General features: G+C 46.1%; 5 protein-coding genes across 9 annotated transcripts; 3 read left to right on the plus strand and 2 right to left on the minus strand.

Moving 5' to 3' along the window:
* The first annotated feature begins 2,410 nt into the window (after window positions 1–2,410).
* LOC123402351 (chemocyanin-like) lies at window positions 2,411–3,835 on the plus strand. Its single transcript, XM_045096265.1, has 2 exons — window positions 2,411–3,231; window positions 3,326–3,835. Exons 1-2 carry the CDS (start codon window positions 3,054–3,056, stop codon window positions 3,523–3,525), a joined length of 378 nt encoding a protein of 125 aa, XP_044952200.1. The 5' UTR covers window positions 2,411–3,053; the 3' UTR covers window positions 3,526–3,835.
* Window positions 3,836–4,347: 512 nt separating this feature from the next.
* LOC123402352 lies at window positions 4,348–7,708 on the minus strand. Of its 2 annotated transcripts, XM_045096267.1 has the most exons (3): window positions 7,360–7,565; window positions 6,111–6,168; window positions 4,348–4,790 (listed from the first exon to the last, which is right to left on the minus strand). In XM_045096267.1, the coding sequence occupies exon 3, from the start codon at window positions 4,777–4,779 to the stop codon at window positions 4,606–4,608; it is 174 nt and encodes a 57-aa protein (XP_044952202.1). In that variant the 5' UTR covers window positions 4,780–4,790; window positions 6,111–6,168; window positions 7,360–7,565; the 3' UTR covers window positions 4,348–4,605. The 2 variants fall into 2 exon arrangements, with proteins under 2 accessions (XP_044952202.1, XP_044952201.1); XM_045096266.1 differs by lacking the exon at window positions 6,111–6,168 and having other exon boundaries at window positions 7,360–7,708.
* Window positions 7,709–12,066: 4,358 nt separating this feature from the next.
* On the minus strand, window positions 12,067–13,339 carry LOC123402353 (membrane protein PM19L-like). Its single transcript, XM_045096268.1, has 4 exons — window positions 13,059–13,339; window positions 12,792–12,972; window positions 12,629–12,674; window positions 12,067–12,533 (listed from the first exon to the last, which is right to left on the minus strand). The coding sequence occupies exons 1-4, from the start codon at window positions 13,186–13,188 to the stop codon at window positions 12,324–12,326; spliced, it is 567 nt and encodes a 188-aa protein (XP_044952203.1). The 5' UTR covers window positions 13,189–13,339; the 3' UTR covers window positions 12,067–12,323.
* Window positions 13,340–17,386: 4,047 nt separating this feature from the next.
* Window positions 17,387–18,423, plus strand: LOC123402356 (protein CURVATURE THYLAKOID 1A, chloroplastic). Its single transcript, XM_045096274.1, has 4 exons — window positions 17,387–17,698; window positions 17,845–17,952; window positions 18,053–18,124; window positions 18,223–18,423. The coding sequence occupies exons 1-4, from the start codon at window positions 17,468–17,470 to the stop codon at window positions 18,292–18,294; spliced, it is 483 nt and encodes a 160-aa protein (XP_044952209.1). The 5' UTR covers window positions 17,387–17,467; the 3' UTR covers window positions 18,295–18,423.
* A 609-nt stretch (window positions 18,424–19,032) lies between these two features.
* On the plus strand, window positions 19,033–23,591 carry LOC123402355. 4 transcript variants are annotated; one of them, XM_045096269.1, is made up of 5 exons: window positions 19,033–20,861; window positions 20,951–21,309; window positions 21,385–21,470; window positions 21,544–21,953; window positions 22,557–23,591. In XM_045096269.1, the coding sequence occupies exons 1-5, from the start codon at window positions 20,859–20,861 to the stop codon at window positions 22,908–22,910; spliced, it is 1,212 nt and encodes a 403-aa protein (XP_044952204.1). In that variant the 5' UTR covers window positions 19,033–20,858; the 3' UTR covers window positions 22,911–23,591. The 4 variants fall into 4 exon arrangements, with proteins under 4 accessions (XP_044952204.1, XP_044952206.1, XP_044952205.1 ...); XM_045096271.1 differs by having other exon boundaries at window positions 21,544–21,941; XM_045096270.1 differs by having other exon boundaries at window positions 21,550–21,953.
* The last annotated feature ends 385 nt before the right edge of the window (window positions 23,592–23,976 follow it).

Genomic DNA, 23,976 nt, shown 5'->3' on the forward strand with positions numbered 1-23,976 from the left:
AAGAAGAAAGACGTTATGCTTAATAATCCATGGATCAAAACCAAAGACATAGAGAAGATCTTAGTCCAACTAGTAGGAGCAGTTAAGGAAGTTGAACATCTTTTAAAATGTCTAATTTTGGTTCTTATTATCTTTGGTATTATATTCATAGCAAAAAAATGACAAAAATGTATGTATTAAAATGCATTTGATATAAAAATAACATTCAAATCCAAAGCAAACTGGATGCTCACCGGTCGCGCGGACGAAAAATGGGTCTGTGCGTTGTGCGTACGACCGATCTATTTACAAAAGAGGGCGGACATGCCGAATCAAACGAACAAAAGACGGACAAAGCGTACGTCCATCTCGATCGCGCGGTTGCAGTTGCCCTAAGCTTCCTAGTTTTAAAAAGCTCACATTCAGTTGAGATCTCTAATTAGGATTGGATCATTTGATTTTGACCGAATTAACAATTTTTTAAAGTTTTCTCATGCAATTTTTTATATTATACACCATGCTTACTACTCCCTCGTTTCCTAAATATAAGTAGTTTAGAGATTTTATTAGAGAACTACATACGGATGTACATAGACATATTTTAGAACATAGCTTCACTCATTTTAGTTCGTATGTAGTCCACTAGTACAATCTCTAAAAAGACCTATATTTAAGAACGGAGGGAGTAACCTTTAAGACCTAATAATTAATTGAGGTCTTTAACTTAGAATTGGATCGCCTGATTTTGACCATCAACAATTTTTCGAGAAGCTCTTCCATTTAATTCTTTTAGTTCACTATCTTACCTAATTTTGAAGCTCTTTTGTTCAATTGAGGTCTTCAGTTTTAGATTTGGTTTACGATTTTGAGCGGACCAACAATTTTTCAAATCATCAGCAACAATCGACCTACAAAACACACCAAATCATGTGCATCCTTCCATCATTTATGATATTGTTGGATATTAAACAAAACACATCTAAGTAATTCTTCACCCCGGTGTAAACTCTCTTAAGACATGATTCTTGTTGGATGTTGTAATTTTACCTCACACGCATCTCATAATCTTACCTCACTAACATGGTCTAATCTTACCTCGCAATGGTTGAATTCTCACCTATGTGTTATAATTTTACCCCACCTCACACATGCATGCCATAATATTACCTCACATTTATGACATATTTGTTTCTCACGGTGGATGTTAAGAAGCCCATAATTATACACCATAATATTACCTCACATGCATTTGGTTCTTACAGTGACTATAGGGTGCGTGAGGAAGTGGGGTGAAGAATAATAATTCGTCATCCCGGGTGACGAATAATCAGTCTCTAAATTTTGTTTGCATGCACTAAAACCATCAATGGTCAATGATTGCTTTCCAAAAAATCAATATGCTACTGGTTTCCTAGTATGATTCATTTCCAAATCAAAAGGGTATGCATATACACTCTTATTTTTTTAAGGTATCATATATGAAAAATAATACAAAACTTCAAGGTACGTATCAGATATGACAAATAATGCAAAACGACTAATATTTCTATAGAAATTAAGGTGGCCAAGTATTTCTATACAAACTAAGGTGACCAAATAATACAAAATAAAATCCTAATTATTATTTTACTTGTAGGAATATATGATACCCATGCATGATTTCTTTTCCTACGTACATAGGCCCATCCATGATTCTTTTTAGTTTTAGAAATGTATGTTACGTGTACCCACATACAATTCTATGTATTTATTTTATCAGGGTAATACTCAATTTCATGTTGAGGTATGTAAATACGATGAGTATGCACATACAAGAAAACATATTGGGTACTCTGGGTATATACCTACACAAAAATCTAATGCATACGTGCTAAATAGGTGAATCCATACATACATAATCTAACGGGTATGTACGAAATATTCTGGGTCTAGACATGCACAAAAAATATAATGTGTGGTGAATCCATACATACATAATCTAACGGGTATGTACGAAATATTCTGGGTCTAGACATGCACAAAAAATATAATGTGTTACGTACCAAAATATTCTGGGTATATACGTACTAAAAAATGTAATGAATGTGTGCCAAGTAAACGAATCCATACATATCTAATCCGATTGGTACGTACTAAATATTTTGGATATGAAGTAAAATAATAATTAGTGATTATATTTTTGGCTTTTCAATAAAGTAATATACCTTATATATTTTAAAAACAGAGTGATTACTTTTTAAATAAATCCAATAACACCGACAACACAACAAAACGCGTCCAACCCTTCTAGTAGGATAGAAAAATAATAGAAATAGAAAAGTCATAGAAAATTAGATGCATGTATCTCAAATCCTTTGAATAGGCTTAGAAAAGAAAACACTCTTTAGTTCACATCATATTTTTTTATTGAGTTTAGACTAATGTTTACTTCCCTTTTTTTATCAGCTAATGTTTATTTTCCTATGAAATGTGAAAGATAGAAAGAACTCCTCTATAGCAATAGAATTCTATTCCTGCCAACCAAATGGCTCCAAAGAAATCCTACAAGATTTCTCCAAACCAAACCAAAGGAGGCTTGAAAGTGAGTAAACTTGTAATCAAGTTGGGGTAGTAAAAGTAATCAGGTAATCCGGGTGCAGAAACACTCGTGTAATTTCGTCGGTGGCGCCAAAGACGGGCACCGCCACCTTTTGTTTCACTTTCCAGTTTCAGATTTGGACGGGGAAGGAAGGCCTGCACACAGGGCGCACGCCGAAATCATCAGAGGCATGCCTGCTATTCTACTCCTGGGAGGGCTCATCTTTTCGGTGCGTTCCTCCGCTCCCCGCCACCGACTAGCAAAGCAAATCACCCGCAACCTGCCAACGCCGGAGCGGGAGCGGCGGCCGGATCCACGCGCACCTGACAACTCCACCCGCGCGCACTGCTAAACACTACTGCCAGCCACTAAACACTCGTGCCTAGCTAGCTCGGCGCGCGCTATAAGAGGGCACGCCGGTGCACGGCAACCGGCAACTCGTTCGATATTGTGAGCCAGTTCAAACTTGAGTGTCACTGTCGCTAGTAGTGCGTCCATGGCTCTGGGAAGAGGCAGTGCGAGGAGCGGCGCGGCCGCGGCGGCGGCGCTGCTGCTCGGCTTGCTCGTGACGAGCGCCGAGGCGGCGAAGTACACGGTCGGCGACTACGGGGGCTGGAAGTTCAACGTCGCCGGGTGGGCCAAGGGGAGGACCTTCCGCGCCGGCGACGTGCTCGGTGAGTTCATTGCTGTTGCCACTGCTCGCTAGCTTTTATGTAGGAGTAGGATACGTTCGTTCGTGACACGATGCGCTTGTGTGTGTGCGTGCAGAGTTCAAGTACAACGGGGCGGTGCACGACGTGGCGGCCGTGGACGCGGCGGCGTACCGGAGCTGCGTGGTGCCCAAGGGCAAAAGGGCGCTGCGCAGCGGGCACGACAGGGTGAGGCTGGTCAAGGGGATGCACTACTTCGTCTGCACCGTGCGCGGGCACTGCAAGGCCAACATGAAGATCGCCGTCAGGGTCATCTAGAGACCAGAGTGGCACTTACTTGTTGTTAACCACATTCAGATCAGATCGATCCAAAGCTTTCGACTGAAGCTTTTAGCTTGCTTATTAATGCTTACACCAACTGCAATTGTTCTAGATGCGGCTAGCTATCGCGATTTAGGGGGGTGTTTTTTTACAGGAACTTTTTGCTGTAGGGACTAAAAAAACTCCCTTTTAGTCTCATGTGAAAGAAACATGAGAGACTTTTAAGGACTAAAATGGGGTATTCGGGACTAAAGGAAGAAGTCCCTATGAAAGGGTCTTTTTAAAACTTTTGACACTTTTTTCAACAGTGCCCCTACTTTTAGCATGTCATTTAATAACTTCTAGTACATTACTAGAATGTACTCCCTCCGTTCATAAATAAGTGTACATATAGATTTATACTTAGTCAAACTTTTTAAAATTTGATCAACTTTATAGAAAATAGTAACAACATATATGGCATGAAAATGATATATTTGAAAACTTCATGTAAAGACAAATCTATTGATACTAATTTGATGTCATAAATGCCAACACTTTTCTCAATAAAGTTAGTCAAATTTCAACTAGTTTGACTGACAAAAAAGAAAAAAGTACACTTATTACCGGACGGAGGGAGTAATGCTTTTTGCTGGTCATTTAATGACCTCTAGTCCTGGAAAGAAACGGATAGGGACTAGGGACTTTTTAGTTGAAACTAAAAAATATCCTAGGACTTTTTAAAGAAACAGGGCCATAATCCCTGATAATTCGAATATGGCTCCCAAGACTTCATAGAAATCTGGACTAGTAACCAGGAAGGGAGAGCAAATCGGGCACTCACGGGAAGATAACGACACAAAATGTGCCATTTATTACGATATGAATTTTGTACTAGTGCCATAATATATGGATCGGATGTTGGCATACCTTTGTCTCCTACTTCAATCAAAATACTAAGGTTTCATCATAAATATCCACAAACATTGCCATGACAAATTTCACAGCTACCCACTATGATCCGTCGTAGTTTTAAGCTCTTGAAGATCACGCTTCTGTCATGTCAGAGTATACTTCTTTTCGCCAGGGGCGCGATAATCAGTCGTCTTTGTCGTCTTTCTTTGGCTTGCGGTATGTTTCCTCAATGTGCTTGGCCAGGAAAACATACGTGTTGAACAGCTTCTTGACATTTGGAACGTTGTAGTTCTGAGCCACATAGACACCACATCCCACTCCCGCCAGAAATTTGAAGCCGCTACCGAAGAGCCCCATTGCGAGAAAACCTGGATACCGATGATACAAGGGTCATGTACATGCATTTCGACAAAGGATGTAAATAAACATGGTCAAACAAAAAATGATGCAAAATGATTACTGTCATGTTGCAGAAACACACTACTCTATCCAAACATAAAGCTAAATCACACATATTTATTATTGAACTACTTCCAGAAGAAAATAACAGAAGCTATGTTTACTGGCATTGTGTAATAACGATTCATGTCTTTAGATTCCACCCTCGTATGTTTGGTCATTATGGATAAGAATTCCCAACGTTAGGATGTTGCCGCTCAGTTGTTTCATATTCCATGCGTCCCAAACCAAGTGCCGCGGACTTATTACAACTTTACACTTACAGTTCTACTAAATCAGCGACACTTATCTTGAGACGGAGGGAGTACATTGTAGTCCAGTAGGACTCTACCACGACAAAAATAAAAGACACGTGCCAGGAGAGGTGGCTACCAAGGCGCCGATGACTGAACGAGTTCTAGTCCTGTTCAGGAAGGCAGGGTCCCTATTCGGAGTATATAAGCCTAGCTGTGTTATATATCAAGCAGTGAGAAAATCTCTCTGTCCTAACACTCCCCTCAACCCTTTAAATTCTCTAATATGTCACCTTTCAAGAATACCATGCTAGCAACCGCGGCCACTTGTTACCACAGGCCCCATCCACTACTGAGCCCCCGCCATCCCTGCTTTTTGGCCAGCACCACCTCTGATATTACTGACCCCAATGAGATTCCAGTAGGATTGGGCGAATGCAATAAAAGAATCAATCAGATCTGCTAGTAACCTATCTTGCAAGGTTACCAAAACCGAATTCATGATCCAACGATTTCATTTGAATACTAAACAGCCAATTATTCTATGAAATGAAATCTGACAAAAGCTTCATGAAACCGTGCATGCTCATTTGTGAAGCTTGGAGCCCTACATCATTCTGGGGAAAATGCAACAGTCCAACTTTTTACTAGTTATAGCATCACAATCATGGGAAAACACATTTCAACCTATAGTCAAGGTTTAAAATGCCGCTAACAATGCTCGCTGAATTGCAAGCCCGACTATTTTTCTTGACCAAAATTTAGAAACTCCGCTATTTTTTACAGATGGAAACTCTATTATCTTCATCATGTAAAACTACATATAATCGATTATATCAGGAATAACTGCATGTTTACACACTTAAAATACTAAACATTCACCGGCGTCAGCTCCTAAATGGTCATAAGAATTTCCTTCCCCAACTAGTCCATAAAGAAAAGAACTGTAGAAATGTAATAGTTCCACGTGACAATTTTTAATGATGGTCAATTCACCTTAAACAGAAAATGGGATCAGAGGTGAAGGTACGACTTCTAGAGCATTGCTGCAATGCTGCACCAGCAGTTTTGACCCAATCAAGTACCAAGGAAAATATACAGTCATATATAACCAAAATAATTATCTGCCAGTAACATATTGAAACTAAGAGATTGGAAACAGTGGAATTTGACATGTACAAATAAAAGAAAAAGTAATAAAAAGTGCATATCGAGCAGGGCATAAAACAACACGTAGAGAATCCCCGTCAACAACTTTAAATAAAGGTCATGTATTTAAAGAAAAAGTAAAAATTGTGCCAAATGATCGCAACGTCTTTTATCAATTTGTTATCTCCCTGTTCGTCCTCCCAGACTAAGTTCTACTCCCAGATCCCATAAACCGTGCCGCCCAATCATCTAAGTTCTACTCCCCGATACCATAAGCCCTGCCGCTCAATCATCTCCACGGCCATAGGTACCTAGTTTCTTCTACATGCAAACTGTACTCGTAGATCCCAGGACCGAAACCCGACTCTGGTCTAAGTTGTCACGACATAGGTTACGGAGGGGATAGTCATGGGTGGTACGAGGGCAACGGGTGCTGTGACGTTTTCGGGATAGATCTGTTCTGGAGGTTAACCTTCCCTTTTCTTTGCTTATTTCTTTGATGCCTGATAACGCAAGGATTATTGTTTCTTTATAGCACAGTGGAATGGTAGAGCTTCCCATTTATTTCAGAATTCAAAGTAATCCATCAAATGCAACTTAAACACCCCAATAAAACTTAATAAACTTTCCTTCTCTTCTTAAACTAGTCAATACAAACACCACGATTACATATCCTAAACTAGCAAGCTGTTAACATGCCACTTGATGAAACATGGAGAAAACTACATAAGGCAATGCAGAGCATGCTCTGAAGACCGATTTACAGAATAATAAGAGGTACACAAACCTAACGGTGCAAGATGTACCGTTTATAAGAAATTCGATTGTACACAGAAAAACTATACCCAGTGCAAATCTCAAGTGATGTTTGTCTGAAACATGAGAAATTGTTCCTTCTCTTGCTAGCTAAGGACATGAGAAAACAGTTTGGCCACGCTGTACCAGATCAATCATTATTTCTCCACATTGGATGACAAAAAACTGGACCTAGAATACAATCATACGATGACAAAGTAACGCACCTAGTAACTGGCAGCTCAAATGCATTATGAAATATCATGGCATTAGGACATAGGACATTGATCTAGTTTCTTACCGGGTTACGGATGGAGGAGCACGGATCGGTGTCGATTAGCAGATGCGGGTCGAGGAGATCGAGCAGTCGGCCGCGGGCGCGGGAGTCAGCAGCGGCAGGTCGGCACAACGACCAGGCGCAACGGGGGTCCGGAGGTAGCCGAGGGGTGACGGCGGGAGTGCGACGATGCGGGCGGCGCAGCGGATGGCCGGGGAGCGCGCGCGGGTCGGCAGGGAGTCGGGGATTGGCGCGGCGTGGAACGGCTGCGTCGAGGAGTGGCGGCTGGTGGGGGATGGCGGCGGCGACTGGCCGGCGAGGGTTACCGGTAGAGGAGGGAGCCAGGAGGGGATTTTCTTTTTCTTTTTCGCACAGCATTATTTATTATCACGGAAGCATCTTGCAGAAGGGGCAAACATCCGAATTGGGCCAACCACGAGGCTGCAGGCGGGCCCCAGTCCAAAAAGGGTTTAAAATGTTGAGGTAGAGCCCCAAACTTTTTCTGATCGGTTTAAAAAGTACACTCCCCTAGCCTCCCCAACTACAAAACCCCTCTCAAATCTATCAAATGAGCAAAACCACTCAGAGAGGGAGATTTACCAGGTTATAATTTTCTCCTTATTTCGGTTCGTTTTCTATTCAAACATTTTTTTTGAAACAGTTGTTCCGGAATACAAAAAATGTTTGCGGATTTCAAGAAATGTTCGCCAATTAAAAAAATCATAACTTCGTAAAAGGGTCATGAATATTTTTTACGTAATTTCAAAAAATAGTTCCGATTTTAATTATTTTTCAAAACATTTGGTAAAAAAATATGAATAGAAAAACTATTCATGAATTTAATTTTTAATAAATTCGTAAATATGTTTGCAAATTTGAATAAATGTTTGTATCTTTGAAAAAGTTCACGAATTTGATTTTTTTTCCTAAATTCAAAAATATTCTTGAATTCAAAAAGCATCCATGAATTAAGAAAATCATTAATTCAAACAAATATTCGACATTAGAGAAAATGTTACTGAATTTTAAAAATCTTGGTGAATTTGATTTTGTTGGCATTGTTGAAAAAAATTGTGACCTTTTAAAAATGTTCATGAATTGATAAAATATACGTAAAATTCAAAAAATATTCGGGTATCAAAATTAATTATTGAAAAATTCAAAAGATGTCCCTGAATTCAAAAATATTCATAAAATATAGAAAATGTTCATGGATTTATAAAATGTTCGCTGAATCGGAAAATATTCAAAAACCTCAAAAAATACTTCAGAAAGGTTCTCACAATAAAACATATACTCCCTCTGTCCCAAAATAACTGTCTTAACTTTATACTAGCTCTAGTACAAAGTTATAGTAAACTTAAGAAACTTATTTTGAGACGGAGGGAGTATATATTATTCATGAGTTTTAAAATAAAAGGAAAATTAAAAGGTAGAAAAAAGTGAAAGGAACACAAAATAACGGTCTTAAACGGTTATGCTCCCTCCGTCCCAAAATAAGTGACTCAATTTTGCACTAACTATAATACAAACTTAGTGCAAAGTTGAGTCATTTATTTTGGGGCGGAGGGAGTACAACATTTCCAAAACTGGAGAGATGAGTCTTGCTGGTTGGGTTGGTCCAAATGTATGTAACAACTATACGGGGTACATGGTAGGTCGCTGCATGTGAAATATGATTGGCCTCATGATCTTCTATTCAACGAGTCCGCTTTGCCAGCTCACATGTTGGGTTTCAGACCAAATGGCATATAAACTGTTTGATATGATCAATGATGATGCCAACGAAGATGTAAAGTTGAGTGATCCACGTAACGAGAGGATGAAGAAAGACGGTGGCTCAAACTCTCAACAATCCATTGGCTTAGATGATGAAGAGGGAGAAATTTTAGAGGAGGGTCACCCGCGACGTCGCGACATCTAAAATATTCAGTACATGAATGGTCATTTTTTCACGAGAGAGGAGAAGAAAGAGGAGAGGTACGCAGTCATGTTGGATACGCAAAATGATAGTATGAATTAGGACCGAGAGATGGTGAACAGTAAGTTACAAATTAAAAGGAAGAAGATATATTTGGAGAAGCAAGAGGTGTGTGTCAAATGGGAGCTCGAGAAGCCCCAACTTTCAAAACAACTAGATGATGCCCCGACGCATTGTTGCGGAAAAATTGCTAAAATAATCATAAAAGTTGCTAAAATACATATATAACTTATGGAAAGCGAAAAGCTTACAAATGAAAATGAAATATAAAGAGTATAAGGAAAACTTGCTACAAGAATCATGAAGGTTCATAAAAAACATCTATAACTTATGAAAAGCGAATGTAAGCTTACAAATGAAAATGAAATATAAAGAGTATAAAAAGAGAAAAAAAATACATTAACAGGAATGTCATTTTTAACAAAAATATGAATGTGAACTATATACGTATGGTACATGCGACCAACATATATATTGTCAATACAAAATATAATGCAAAAGGTAACTTAAGAGTAACATGCAAGAATTAATGATGTGGTGCTTGCATGCATAGAGTAATGAAAAAAATAATGTGATTTATGATTTAAATGCATAAGTTGCTCATGTGACATACTTGCATGTCTAGAAAAAATAGCTAGTGAGTTGTGGCTATTTAGAAATAGGAGATACAGCTCAAGAGGTTACAACTTGCTTGAGACACAGACGATTTGAGAATAATTTTGGCCAAAGCAAACCTCTTGGATCCGGGAGGTGGCCGGGGCGGCGCGAGCCCCGCCCCTCTTCGGCCTCCCTCCTCCTCCCTCCCTCCCTGCTGCCGCCGACGGCCTCCCCCGGCGCTTGGCCGGGTGGTGTTGGCGGCGGCGGGACTGCCTGTCCCCCCGCGCGCCCCCTTGCCGGGGGTATGGGGGCGGCGGCGGTGCTCCTCGGCTCGACGATGGTCCGGTGACCCGACAGCAGTGGCCGGCGACGCGTGAGGTGGTGGTGTTGCCCTTTGGTGATGAGACGACGTGGTGACGCAGGTTGGCCGGTGGCGCACCCCCGGCCCAGATCTAGGCCCTGTGGGCCCCATCTGGGTCCTAGCAGGCCGGCACCCGGCGTGGCTTCATCGTCGTGTGTGTGGTGAGGAGGAGGAGCAGCTCAAACGGGGGGCGGCGACGTTGAAGGCGCGCCTTCTGCAGCGTGATGGCGGGAGCTTTACGGGCGTGGAGAGCCTGACCGGGCCTGTGGGCCCCACGGGCCTGGTATGCTCCTGCTATTGTGCTCGGTCGGCTACCGTCGTCGACGGTGGAGGTTGTACCCTCCCGCGTGCCGACGGTGTTGTGGCCTCTAGTCCCGGCTCCTATTCCCCGTTGTGCAGGCCTCACTTCATGGTGCCGTGGTGAGACGGCGTGGAGGCTTCATGACCGCGGTGGCGCAAGATGGTGGTCGCTTTGGTGGCAGGCTCTGGAGCATCCGAGGTGAAGGCTGGGATCGGGGGAAACCCCTGTCAGCCTGGCCGACACCGACGCGGTGACGCTTGTGGGTGCCGCCGGACCTTCCTGGAGGGCGTCGGGGGCGACCCTTCCTCTTGCCTTGTCAAGTACCCGGGGAAACCCTTGGCAGCAGCGTCGTCATCGTCGCGGTCCTTCTTGAAGGTGTTGATTGATACCGGTACTTCGGAGCCTTGGAGCTTGGTAGGAGATCTTCGGTGGACGCAGTGGTCGTGAAGCGTCATCGTTTCCGTTGATCCGTCGTTGTCGGCATTTTTTCTCTTGATGTTTCTCTTTCGTTTCTTTTGAGTGTGATTGTGCTGCTTCCGCCCCAGCACCTGCTGTTGACTGTATCGGTTGGTTGCTTTGTAATACAAAGCGGGGGAAACCCTTTTTCGACAGAAGGCAAGAAATGGTCCGAGGCAAGGAAGGAGATCAATCTACGTAGTGAGTACAAGGGGCGCGAGAGTGGCCGCTGCTATAGCAAAGGAGGCTCGGATCGCCCCCGTCAAGTGATTCGTCATGTCGGTCAAACGCGGCCTGAACGTTGAATTTCATTTTCCGTATGTTTCGATGCTAAATTGTGGTTCATTTTGCTTTGTTTCATTGTTGAATTGGTGATGGGTATGTGTATATAATGGGGATGCATGGATGATTTTTGATATAAAAAGTATGTTTGTCCAGCAGGACATTTGAGGAACTATGATACTTGGTCACGCCCTAGCGGCTAGTGCGATTTGTCAAGTACGACCATGGATACTCTAAAATATATATCGTGGATTGAGTGTTTATTCTTCAAACACTAAAGATATTTAACCGCAGTGCACCTTCAACTCATTCTAGTGCTTATAGTTATTGCTAGGAGGCTCACAAATTTAGATATAATTTTTTATTACTTTTAGTATTCGTTGTAGAGTCATGATTAAAAATAAATAAATTGATAGGGTTCCCGTCGAAGATCAAACCACTTGTTTGGTAGATAAAGTCCTTATGTGTCTCCACCATCTGCGTCTCAGATGGTAATTCCTCCTTTTTCTAAAATTGATTATAAAAGAAGAACACCCGCGTCTCAGATGACATGTATCCCTATTGTCCTGAGTGTTATTTATTTACAAATTGCCTACAGAAATGCACATAAATTATTATTGTGCCGAGTGTGCCACCCTGCGCTTGGTAAATTGCTTAGGCTGCTCATAGTGGGGAGTAACTAAGAGTAGTAACATGATGTTGTTATTAGTCTATATTACTACCTTCATAGTGGGGAGTAACATACATGTGGTGTCATGCAAACAAACATTTATTAGGTTGTAGACACATAGTGCATTGAAATATGTGATGTGATGGTAACTAGCTATGTTACCACTACCATCTCTCTCCACATTAAATACTTGCCACGTCAGATTTTTTGCCCACGTGGCGTTGATGTTACTACTTAGTTACTCCCCACTATGACTAGTTACTACTTAGTTACTATACAATGCACTGCACTCGATACAGTTGTCGGCAGTCGGGGCAATTCAGGTTTCCGGTAGTGTTGGTCATGCATCCGGCGGCGGATCCCCTCCCGCCTTCTTATGGTCCGCGCCGAGCTCTCCGCGAGCTCGAGCGATCTCGCGGCAGCAGGTCTCGCCCTGGTTCCCGCACGCCTGTCCAACTCCAAGCACGCCGCTCAAGGCGCCGGCGTGCAGCAGAAGCAGGTAGAAGAGCTGTGTCAGCGTCGAGATCGTGATGAAGGCCTCCAACGTCCTCTGCTAGCAAGACGAACACATAACTCGTAAGAAGAGTAGAAGAATCACCGAAGGTGAGAGGCAGAAAATATACACGGATAGACGGATAAACGTACCAGGCGCCTTCCTCGGTTCCCTAGAGTGATATGCTTGCACGCGAGGCTGCAGATGTTCAAGGAAAAGATGGCACAGCACTGTGAGTTACGTACGTACGTACTAGCAGTAGCAGATGGCGAGGGATACATTGCATTTTGGAGCTGGGTGTAGAAGAGAACGTACCCGAAGGCGAGGGCGGTGAGCGCCCAGGAGACGAGACCGGTGGAGGCCGCGGCGGCGAGGCTCTCGCTGTGCCAGGGCGCCCTGACGTGGAGCAGGGCCGGGAGCACCGAGCAGGCGCCGACCACCCCCGCCATGAGCGAGAAGACGAGCAGGTACCCCGTCGCCGTGTTACCCCCTAGATCTGCATGCCGCGCCACGTACGTTAATTAACAACCTCACCCGCCAAACACAAGGGATACGATGTTTAGACGACCAAGGCGTACGTACGGCGGTGCGTCTCGCGGTCGATGAACTTGTTGAGCGACCAGCCGGAGATGCCGAGGACGGCGGCGTGCATGACGAGGTTGATGCACAGGAGGGGCCCGATGTACCGCCTGCTCGCCGCGCCCACGGCCATGGCATAGGCCGGCGGTCTCGTCTCGAGCGTATGCGATTGATCCGGCGACTATGTGGTTACTACTGGAAGTGACACTGCAATGCAAGCATGATATGATGAATCTTTTAACGCGGGGCGTGTCCGTGCGTCCAGCTGAGGGGGGACCGTTTGTGATGACGCGCAATGAAAGTTTCGTGCAACGGCAATGCTGTTGTGCACGCGAAGCCAGCATGTACTGTCTGCACGCAAAGGCAGGCGTACATGGTCACGTGGGCCAGCTTCGGACGGCGACTGCCGGCCGCCGTTGCAACTTGCATGGATGACGTAAGAGCAACTACAATCATGTGATCCATTTCGTTCACGCGCGTCTATTTAGATCGTCACGGATAAAAAATGTAACCCAACACGCCGATGTAAATCTAAATCATGTCCGTCAAACCGTCACATGTCCACGTCGATCCATTTAAGACTTAAATTTAGGCCGAATTTGCGTTTTCACGGATATTTAACGGACGCGCCCCATGCCCTCACCGTGTTCACCTTGGGTCCACCTCTCGGCCACACAACCACCACCCGCGGTCGTACTAAACACGACCACCAACCTCGGCCCCACCTGGCAGTGGCTGGAAACCGCCGGTCTCATCCTTTTAAATCCAAACATGTGATGGGGCCGACCTCATCCACTTCTCCTTCCCGTCTTCATCTGGCCACACTTGCTCCCCCGCTGATGACCAAAAACCCTAATCCTAGCCAACCCGCACCATCGTCCGCCACGAGATTCTTCAGCAAGGGCAGGGGCAAGCTCACCCCGGACGCTAGCTCGTCCCGGATGCCGGTGTCACCTCGTCGCGGTGCGCCACAGCAGGAGCGCGATCGCCTATACACGGTGGCACTGGCAGTACATGCAAGCCCTCCCTTACCCAGATGTTAACCTTCCTCATGGTTGGCATCTGGACCCACACCATATCCCCGCGTCAGCGGTGCCCCGGTCTGCACGCACGCACGCGAAGGAGGTGCGCCGACGGCGCGAGCAGCTCACTCCCGAGCAACATCGGCATTAAGTGTATGCGCTTGACCCCCCAAATAGGGAGGTTTGGTTCACCATGGAGCACGAGTTGGAGCGCCTTCATAGCGTCCAGCTTAATCCGACCGTCCCATCGTCGCCTCCTGAGGTGAATCTAGAGGAGCAGGAGGAGGAGGCTGTCTACCAGGCCGCCCTGGAGGAGACAGTGGCCTACGCCATCAAGGAGAGCACACACGACGAGGACGCGCACTCGGAGGGCCTCGAGGAAGCCCTCGCGCTGTCGACGGCGGGCGACTGCGTCCTACCTCTTCCTCCGCCGACGCTTCCCGAGCCCAAGGTCGAGGCGGAGGAGCGCCAGCCAAAGCGCTACGAGTGGAAAGGCCAGCTCCGGGAGTGGGTGTCCGCACCTTCCATCTGGCTTGGCGCCACGCCGAAGCAGGAGGCGGTGTATCTCCTCCATTAGAAGACGCACGTTGGTAGAGGAGCGTGCCCAGGTTGAGGCGCAAATGATGCTGCAGCATCGCTGGATGCAGTAGGAGGAGGAGGAGCGTCGATAGAGGGAGGCGAAGGAGCGAGCCTGGTAGCCTGCGCCCAGCCGCCACCGCTGCCACCGTAAGACACCGCTTAGGCCTGCGAGGCAGTGTTTCCTGGACTCGACCGACGCTGGAACTCATCAATCTCACCGTCCCCGACGAGGATGAGGACATCGAGGCCTAGGACAGGCCATGCGGGAGAGACTTTTATAATGTTTAATTATATTTAATTAAGTTTATGTGGACTTGGACAAGCTTTTGACCGACGTTTTAATGTTTAATTATATTTAATTATTAAAGATTGGGCAGTCTTCTTTTAAGTCTCGGTTTAAAATTTCGGTTGAGGCATGCGTTCGGTGGACTAGCCGATCCATTTATAGAATTAAATACCTAATAATAAAGAGACTATTGCTTCTATCGAAAAACCCGTAACGCCAGTTTTGCAGAAAGGCCCCTAAGAGTTTAGGTATTCAACCCGCGGTCCAAATCGAATCGGTACGAAGGGGAAAAACTCTCTGCTTCGAGATGCCCCGCACCGCCCCCACCCACCTCCAGCCCCGCACCGCGCGCCGCTGGCCAACTCCTGCCCCGCCCCGCCTCACTGCGCGCCGCCGGCCTTCTAAACAACGCCCCCATGCCCCCACCTTCGAGCCCCACCAACCACCGCCCTCTATACCATCGTCGGGCGCCACCACCGGCCACCCACTCACCCACTAGCGTCTACCTTGACGACCCACGTGCACCTGAGATCTGGCGCCCCCAGCCGCCATCCTAGGGTCCGGCGAGCCCCAGTCGCCATGCTCCTTCTTCCCTCTTATCTGCGTGAAGATCGACGGTGAGCTCATCGGCACCTGCTCTCTGCTTACCTCCCCTTACCCATCTTCATGCGAGGTTCCCAGCTGCCCAAGTGATGAATCGAACAGGGGGAAAGGACGCTTTATCTTCGACCATTCTTGACCCTGACCAGCTGCCGTCACCATCCTCGCCTCCGGCCACGAGCTCATCGCCACGGCCTCTCCCGCGTCCTCCTATTCCTCCTGGGTTTGGCCGGTTGTGCCCCTAGCCCTGGCAAATGGGGCCAACCCTATTAGTTTAAATCTAATTAGGTTTCACAATTAAGTTGCCCATTCATCATGTATGCGTATTTGTGTATTTGTTTATGTTTTATGGGAATATACATTAACTCTATTGGTTTTAGTGCTTCTGATATGTTCTTCATTACGTGGTTCATTTAGGAAATTATCTCATGGCCCTAGAACAAGAAACCGGGGCATGTTGTATCTTACTGGCCGTTGAACATGGTGCATTGCTGTCATAGTTAGCAATATATAGTACAATTTACTTTCTTTGTCCTTCTGTGGCTGCTAACTAAATCTTTTGTGCTTTCTTCTTCTTTTGCTCAGGCCCCTATGCTCCTATCGCTTTAACTAGAGTAGTGCCAGTGATTCCCAAGGTAATTTCACCTCCTTTGAAAATAAAGTGTCTCCTTGCTTCACTTTTGGCTACTTTGATTCTAATGCACATATGTGCATTTCTTTTTTGTCATTCATGCAGATTATGTACTTCTACAGTGACAACTCGGTATATATTAGCTGCATGTTGTTGAGTCATTTAAAAAGGATGTAGTTGCTGGTACTTTAGAATATATTGGATCCAATTGATTGCTTTCATATTTCCATTTTTTCAACTCTTTTGGCATGAAACTTTGAAAGCCCACACTATAGATTTCTAGGACCAAGCCACTACTTATTCCAGTATACTGAATTGCTATTGTCTGTACTTCTATTGTGTTTTGTTATAACTTTTAAACACGCACGGTATGCCATAGATTGGTATGACCATTGTGATATGTGCAAAGAGATGTGATGTATCTTGATGTTTTTAGTGAACCATTATTATTTTGGGCGCATAACGACTATATGTTACTATCATTTCTTTTATATCACTGTTTGCATCACCATGTGTTTACGCTAAAACAAATGGGTTGCTGCAAGCAATTTGGATGACAAGGCCTCTCGACGGAGCTATCTATCCATGTATCTATCTATAATGTGCAAAAATACAGTTCAATGCAGTTACTTTCTTCTCTTTGAGTTTAGGTTCTCTGGTTGATGTTTGCATCCAGGTTGTAAAAATTTGCCTGCATCGAGTGCAATGCATTACATGTTCAGCTGTCGGTATCTGTGTAATTCATTACAGGGGAATTTTCCTGTGTCCGATTCAGTTATCTTTGCTCAAGATCAAGAGAATATCCATGTTTACTTATTATATTCTTTGAAAAAGTTACGAGATTTACAAACTAAAAATATTAATTGTTCGAACAATGTTGTCCTATTATGGTTGTTTAATTACTTGCAAAGTTGTTTGAGCGGTATTTTTTCAACTGTCCAAGCAATTTTTTTATTTTTCACCAGGTGCAATCGGGCATTTTTGCTATTAAATACAAACGAACAATGTGTCTCGGCCAATCCAAATAAACAAAAACGAACAATGTGGTCTAAGCCCACCCGATGTAGTACGGGACAAGACAGCCAACCAAACACTGAGGCCAGCCACAGATTTCTAAGATAGGCAGCCAGCCAATCACATCCCAGCATCCTGCCATGTGGCCGATCACCGCGCAAAAGCATCAAATCAAATTCCGGCCGGGACACAAGGAAAAGGAAAGAGAGGCCCAGGGACGCACAGGACGAGGAGCGTGCCAGCACAGGCCAGAGCCAGAGAAGAGCTTGCAGGTGAGGACATGGCCGCAACGGCGTACTCCGCGGCGCTTCTGGGCGGAGCAGGAGCACGCCTCCCCGTCGTCTTCGCCGCCGCCGCGTCGCCATCCGCTGTCCTCCCACGGCGTAACTTCTCCCCTTTTCGCCTCCAAGATGCACCGCGGCTCTCTCTGCTCCCGGCGAAGGCCTCCTCCGATGACACCTCGACTTCAGCCGCGAGCGGCGACGAGCTCGTCGACGACTTGAAAGCCAAGGTATACTCTCAGAACGGGAGGCGCGAATACGTATATTTGCATTTGGGGAGCAGTAGCCTTCGGCAAGCTAGGTCAGAGTGTTGAGCTAGGTACGTAGAGCGGCGAGCTGATCGGCTTGAGCAACCGTGTTGTTTGCTTTGTCGCAGTGGGACGCCGTCGAGAACAAGTCCACCGTGCTGACGTACGCCGGCGGCGCCATCGTCGCCGTATGGTTCTCCTCCGTCATCGTCGGCGCCATCAACTCCCTGCCTCTGGTGCGTACGCTGGACTGCCGGTGCTCACACGGAGTACATGACCGCCGCCGTGTCCCCGCTCATCAGACTTGAGTACTGACACGTTGAATGATTTCTGCAGCTTCCCAAGATCATGGAGCTTGTTGGGCTCGGCTACACTGGATGGTTCGTGTACCGCTACCTCCTCTTCAAGGTGCGTTATCAGTAATTACGGGCTCGCCTGGTTGCTAGAACTATTTCGATTGCTGGAAACCTGTAATTAACATGATCTTGGACAAAATGCGACTGCAGGAAAGCAGGAAAGAACTGGCCGACGACGTGGAGTCCTTGAAGAAGAGCATTGCTGGCACAGAGGCAGAGTAAACGAAAATAATATTGTATTGATTATTTTTTATTGGACAATTATTCTGAAAACGCTTATCAGAGGGTTTCCTTTTCCTTTTTAACAATATTTGTCATTTTCATTGATTAAGGAAGAAGGTTTAGACAAAATCCGTCTTGTAGTAAAACACAACAATTAGCATTTACAATACTCAAGTATGCAGCCCCGGCCAAGGACCAGAGCCTAGCCTCTTCCTTGATGTTCAAGATAATCACCAATGTCGGGGCACTGAGGTTGCCTCACACTCAAGAATGCATCCCGTTCTTTTCAAACTTCTCACCTAACAAGCATCGTCGAGGAGATGACCTTCATATGTTTGCCCCTTTTGCTGGCCATATCGACCCACCAGTCCTTCACCGAGGTCACCGGACGCCAATCCGAAGCCATGATGTGGTGAAGCCCAAGCCAGGTAGTGACCTTCGACCAAATCTGTCGTGTGTATCTGTAGTGACAAATGAGGTGCACCGTGTGTCGTGAAAATAAACCTGACAGTAGAGGTGTAGGGTACGAATGGAGAGGGCAGAGTCCTAACGACGGCAAGCTTGTACGCAAGATGTATGAGTTCAGGCCCCTCTCGTGGAGGTTACAACCTTACGTTTCAGTGCTCGGGAGGTCTTGCAGTGTGGATCGTGTAATACAGGGGGTGCGAACCCTTGTGCCAGAGAGGAGGGGTGACTTATATAGAGTGTGTCACCCCTCATCAAGGCCTCAACATCTAAGGGCTCGATCAATATGAGTTAAAGATATACGTTACTGATAACGTATGCAAGTAATAAATGCTACTAAAGACCATTGGCTGAACGTATGTCCGTTGGCCTTTGTGGGTGACTTCTGGTCTTCGATGTCGACTGGAATTCTTCAGAGTGGATACAGGTCGTCGAGTGGATGGGGATGCAGTCCGAGTGTTTACATACCGAGTGACTTTTTAGGTGCCATCCCCATCCAGTCGGAATCTTCTGTCTGACCCTTGGCCTAATAATGAGGTACACTTGGGTAGGACATTCAGGTCAGGCATGTGACCCTTCCCTAGGTACACATCCCCATCATTAGCCCCCGAATGGATCGGGGTTCGAGTGACGAAGGGGTCGATGCAAGTTCTTGATGAGTTGTTCTCATCTTGGTCATTTTCCTCGGATTGATAAAACTTCGGGTCGACTGAAATCTTCGTCATTCGCCTTGATCGATTTCCGTTGCGAAGTGTGCCCGAGTGATTTCAGATGCTTGGACTCATTCTCAGTGACTGACAGGATCTTTTGATATGACTGATCACTACGGCAGGTCCGGATCTCACGGGATTCGAAATTTCGGTTTCCGCGCGCCTCGCGGGGATGACGCAACTGTCAGGGCAAGTGGAGCAACAATGCCTCGATTACCGTGCCGTCATCATCGCCACGCATCATGTCTCCTCTGATATCGTGATAAGCTGAGATCTGGAGGGCCCACCAGTCGGTGACTCAGTCGGCCGGTTATATAAATGCGGTTGGGGCTAGGGTTACAGCTGCGCCTTGATCTTTTCTTGCTTCTCCTCCACCTTTGTCCCACCATCTTTGATCAGTCTTTCCTTCACCACCGCAGCCATGCCGAAGAGAAAAATCTCCAAGCTCGAGCGCACTAAGAAGGGCGGCAAGGGGAGAAAGCCCGGTCGGACCGCAGTGCCGACAGGGTGGATACAAGGGGATTTTCTTTCGTCCACCGTGACGAAGGAGGACGTCCTGGATCTTGTCGAGAACGGGATGGTGGTGGAGAACTCTTGGAGACTGCCGGAGGGGGAGCTTGAGCCGGCACCTCGCGAGGGGGAGCGGGTCCTTTTCCCCACACATGTCGAACGAGGTTTTTCTCTGCCTCCACACCCTTTCTTCCGGGGCTTCCTCTTTTACTTCGGGATACAACTTCACCACCTTCCACTGAATACTGTCGCATACCTTTCCGCATTTATCACTCTGTGCGAGTGTTTCTTGGGTTGCCCTCCTCACTGGGGGCTGTTCAAGAACATATTCACTGCTTGGTCCCAAACGGTGAAAAAAGCGAATCCCGGGGACTCTCGGACCAACGTTATCCAGTTGTGTGGTGGGTTAGGGATCCAGAAAAGGAATATGAGCGCTTATCCTCCAATGACCCTTCCTGAATCGGTTAGAAACTGACAGTCGACATGGTTCTACTGCAATGATATCGCATCTCCGAACATGTCGACCAGCCTCCCTCCTTTCACCTTAGATCGTCCGACTTCCCCTAGAATACCGACTATATTCGAGGCTGAGAAGGCAGAAGTGGAGATGTTGGCGGGTGAGGTGATCAGCTTGGTCAGAAATGGGCTGACTGGTATGGACCTGCTAGAGACGTTCCTTAGTCGGCGCATCCAACCCCTTCAGGTGAGGGACCATGCCATGTGGCATTACTCTGGTTCTGAAGATTCCACTCGGTCGCACCACGAGGAAGTCGATCAAGAAATGGTAAGCTAGTCGATCAAAAGCATCATCGGTGCTTGCGACAACCCCGTGGGATCCAAATGAGTCGTGCCATATTCTGCTGAGAATAAGCCGCAAAAATGGTATGTTATATCTTTTCCCATTGTGTTCATGTCTTCGTCGAGTGACTGCACACTTGTCCGTTTGACTTTGTTGTCTTTGTTCTTTGCAGGAATGGACGAACTTGCACTCTCCTGTGCCCAACATGGAGCAGTTTGATCTCGGGGCGGAAAGTGAAGGCGGCAGCGCCGAGAGTGAATATGTTGTTGATAGTGAAGAAAGCGAAGATGCTTCAGACGGCAGTGAAGAAGAAGAACAACCTCCTCCATGCCGCGAGCCGCGATCCAAGCAACGTCATGACCCAGTGGCTGCTCCAAGCAAAACAGTCACCTCCAGCAGTAGAAATGTGAAGCGGGACCGAGCCGCTGCAACTGACTCTGTGGAAAAGGCTGCGAAGCAGCCAAAGCCTGATGCGCCCAAGCTTCGGAAGGCCTTGCCGCGTATGAGAATTGTCCTGACGGTCACCTCAGTGTGAGTGTTTATCTTTTTCGTTTCACCATCATGACTTTTCAAGTTTCTGGTAACCGAGTGCAATTGGCTTGTCAGTGCTGTTACTTCGGTGTCGACTTCTGTCGGGACTGGAGATGATCATATGGACTTGGAAGTCGTGGATAAGCCTGCTCCTCGACCAGGTATGATAAGCATTAGTTTTTACTCCGTTTTATGGATTGGATCTGTCGACTGACTTGATCACCACTACTGCAGCTTCAGACGTCAGTTTCTTAGATGACGAACAAGAGCCGCAGCATACAGCTGCAGAACAAACTCTTGTCGAGCCGGTAACGTCTGCACTGGGAATGCCTGTGACGCCTGCACCGAGTGTACCTCCGGTCGGTTCGGGTGCTATGGCAACAACCCCTCCGACTGGATCGACTATCGTGCCGACTGTGCTGAGTGCGCCTCCGGTAACCCAAGCTACCACTGCTATGATGCCAACCTCCTCATCACTTGCATTTTCCCTGCACCGCGTCCTAGAGGAGCATACTGGTGCTGCCAAAGAGGCTATGATCCAAGCTGAGCTGATGATGCAGCGGACTAAGGAGGTGTTCGAGGCCAGTAAGTTGGCGTATGACGCCAGCTCGGCGCTCCAGGCGAACATCCGAGTAAGTTCAACTGTAAGTTAATTTCCGATTGAATCTTATCAATCTTACTTTACACCCACTGGGGGTTTGCCGTGTAGTTGTTTGTCTTTATTCTAGTGGGGGCAGGCTTAGTGAACCCACTAGGCGTAGTCCCCGAGACTGTTGTTGAATGCTTGCATCAGCAGGAGTCTGAACTGTAGAGGTATGCTCTATTTTTGACTCGGCCAGGCCGGACCTGGTCGAGTGTTTTTGTATCTAGTGGGGGCACTCTTAGTGCACCCACTGGGTATAGTCACCGAGACCATTGTCGAGTGCTTGCCTCGGCATGGGTCTAATTGGGAATCAATTAATGTTTTACTCGGGCAAGATGGGTCTGGCCAAGTAGTTTTATATCCAGTGGGGGCACGCTAAGTGCACCCACTGGGTGTAGTCCCCGAGACTAGTGTCGATCGTTTACGAAGGGCAGTAGTCTTAAGAACTTGGGTGGGTGCGGTGTGCCGCTAATTGGTCGAATGAATTGTATTTCTCCACTCGGAAGTATAAAAATAATTGTGTCGACTGAAACTTATTTTTGCACTCGGAAGTAGAAAAAAGTTGAAACATCGACTGAAACAAATTGTTGATGTTTTTTTGAAGGCTTGCGAGATTGGGTCGCAATATACCCAGATGGAATCTAAGAAGAACCAGCTGCAGCTGGAGTATGACACTATGAAGAAGGTGCTTGAAGACACGGATCTAGTCCTTGCAAAACTTAAGGAGAAGTCCAAAGCTGATGAGCAGAAGCTTGCGGACTTTAACAGGCTGGTGGCAGAAAATGAAAAAATGAAGAAAGAAAGAGATGTGTGGGCAAAGAAGCTTGATTTTATGGCAAAGAGGGGAAACACCATAGAAAAGTTTGTAAAAGATTTTCTGGCGAAGATGCTTGCAACCCTCATTGGTACGTTCTCTTTGCCGAGTGTATTTGTGCAAATTTCACCGAATGAAATGTGACTAATGCTTCATCTTTCTTCTTCCACAAAATTCTGTCCGGACTTGGAGAAACAAACCTTCGAGGTGGAGCCATACCTGGACCACATTAAGATACGTGTTCCTGATGACTTGGCCATAGATATGTATCGCGTCAACTGTCGCCTCGTGAAGGTTCAAGGGTATCTCACTTGACTGCGAGTTGCTGTGGCGGGATTGGCAAGGAACTGTGGCATGAGGATACGTTCCTTGTTGATTTGGAAGCTATGATGCACCACTTGGGTCGGGTTCCTGACAGGGTCCAAGCATGGAAGAAATCCGCTGCTTGCTGTGGAGATGATGTTACCCTCTCACTCGTCAGGGTTCATTGCAAGGAGGCGAGAGAAGATAAGCTAAAAACGTTCCAAGTGGCGAACACCAAGAAGCTCCAGTTCAAGGATTTCATGGAGACCTTCATCAGCGCTGTGACTCGCATTGCTGATGGAATTGATCTCGATACTTTTGTCGATCCAGCAAGTCCCGGAGGTCCTTGAGAAGGAAACTGTTGTTATTCCCAAAAAACTTTAAATTTGCCTCGGTATGCCGAGTGGTTGATGTACCGTTAAACTTCGTTTGGGTGTAGAACCCGAGTACTTTATGGCTGCATGGATGACTTTGATCCGTGTTGAGCTCTTTTGAATTTATCTGCTTCTGAGATTTACGAGATTTGCTTGGTTTCCTTCGAGTGAATAGATTGCTATTCATTCGGAATTTTTTTTGACTTAGGCGATTTGCGAATAGCTCAGTTCCCAAGTGTGAAGTCTTCCTTTCACTCGGATTATATCTTTACTTAGGCGAATCATGTTCGCAGCTAAGCCCCCCGAGTGTGAGAATTTTTCTTCACTCGGAAGGGTTTGTTAAGTTAGTTGAATCATGTTCGCAGCTAAGCCCCAGAGTGTGAGGATCACTCTTCACTCGGAGTATGTTTCGTACTTAGGCGAAGACTGGTTCGCAGCTAAGCATCCGAGTGAATAATTTTTATTCACTCAGAAGGGTTTGTTAACTTGGGACAATCATGTTCACAGCTAAGCATCCGAGTGAATAGTTTTTA

This window comes from Hordeum vulgare, chromosome 6H (assembly GCF_904849725.1).
Source record: "Hordeum vulgare subsp. vulgare chromosome 6H, MorexV3_pseudomolecules_assembly, whole genome shotgun sequence".
Classification (NCBI taxonomy): domain Eukaryota; kingdom Viridiplantae; phylum Streptophyta; class Magnoliopsida; order Poales; family Poaceae; genus Hordeum; species Hordeum vulgare.

What these genes read in the sequence shown, in the direction of transcription:
- LOC123402352 (XM_045096266.1), bottom strand. Translation starts at nt 4,779, where the DNA reads ATGGGGCTCTTCGGTAGCGGCTTCAAATTTCTGGCGGGAGTGGGATGT.
- LOC123402356 (XM_045096274.1), top strand. Translation starts at nt 17,468, where the DNA reads ATGGCCGCAACGGCGTACTCCGCGGCGCTTCTGGGCGGAGCAGGAGCA. An exon ending in CCATCAACTCCCTGCCTCTG is followed by an intron (nt 17,953 to 18,052) that starts GTGCGTACGCTG and finishes TGATTTCTGCAG; the next exon opens with CTTCCCAAGATCATGGAGCT. An exon ending in ACCGCTACCTCCTCTTCAAG is followed by an intron (nt 18,125 to 18,222) that starts GTGCGTTATCAG and finishes ATGCGACTGCAG; the next exon opens with GAAAGCAGGAAAGAACTGGC.
- LOC123402351 (XM_045096265.1), top strand. Translation starts at nt 3,054, where the DNA reads ATGGCTCTGGGAAGAGGCAGTGCGAGGAGCGGCGCGGCCGCGGCGGCG. An exon ending in CCGCGCCGGCGACGTGCTCG is followed by an intron (nt 3,232 to 3,325) that starts GTGAGTTCATTG and finishes GTGTGCGTGCAG; the next exon opens with AGTTCAAGTACAACGGGGCG.
- LOC123402353 (XM_045096268.1), bottom strand. Translation starts at nt 13,188, where the DNA reads ATGGCCGTGGGCGCGGCGAGCAGGCGGTACATCGGGCCCCTCCTGTGC. An exon ending in CGACCGCGAGACGCACCGCC is followed by an intron (nt 12,973 to 13,058) that starts GTACGTACGCCT and finishes CGCGGCATGCAG; the next exon opens with ATCTAGGGGGTAACACGGCG. An exon ending in GGAACCGAGGAAGGCGCCTG is followed by an intron (nt 12,534 to 12,628) that starts GTACGTTTATCC and finishes TCTTGCTAGCAG; the next exon opens with AGGACGTTGGAGGCCTTCAT.
- LOC123402355 (XM_045096269.1), top strand. An exon ending in TAAGCCTGCTCCTCGACCAG is followed by an intron (nt 21,471 to 21,543) that starts GTATGATAAGCA and finishes CCACTACTGCAG; the next exon opens with CTTCAGACGTCAGTTTCTTA. An exon ending in ACATCCGAGTAAGTTCAACT is followed by an intron (nt 21,954 to 22,556) that starts GTAAGTTAATTT and finishes GTTTTTTTGAAG; the next exon opens with GCTTGCGAGATTGGGTCGCA.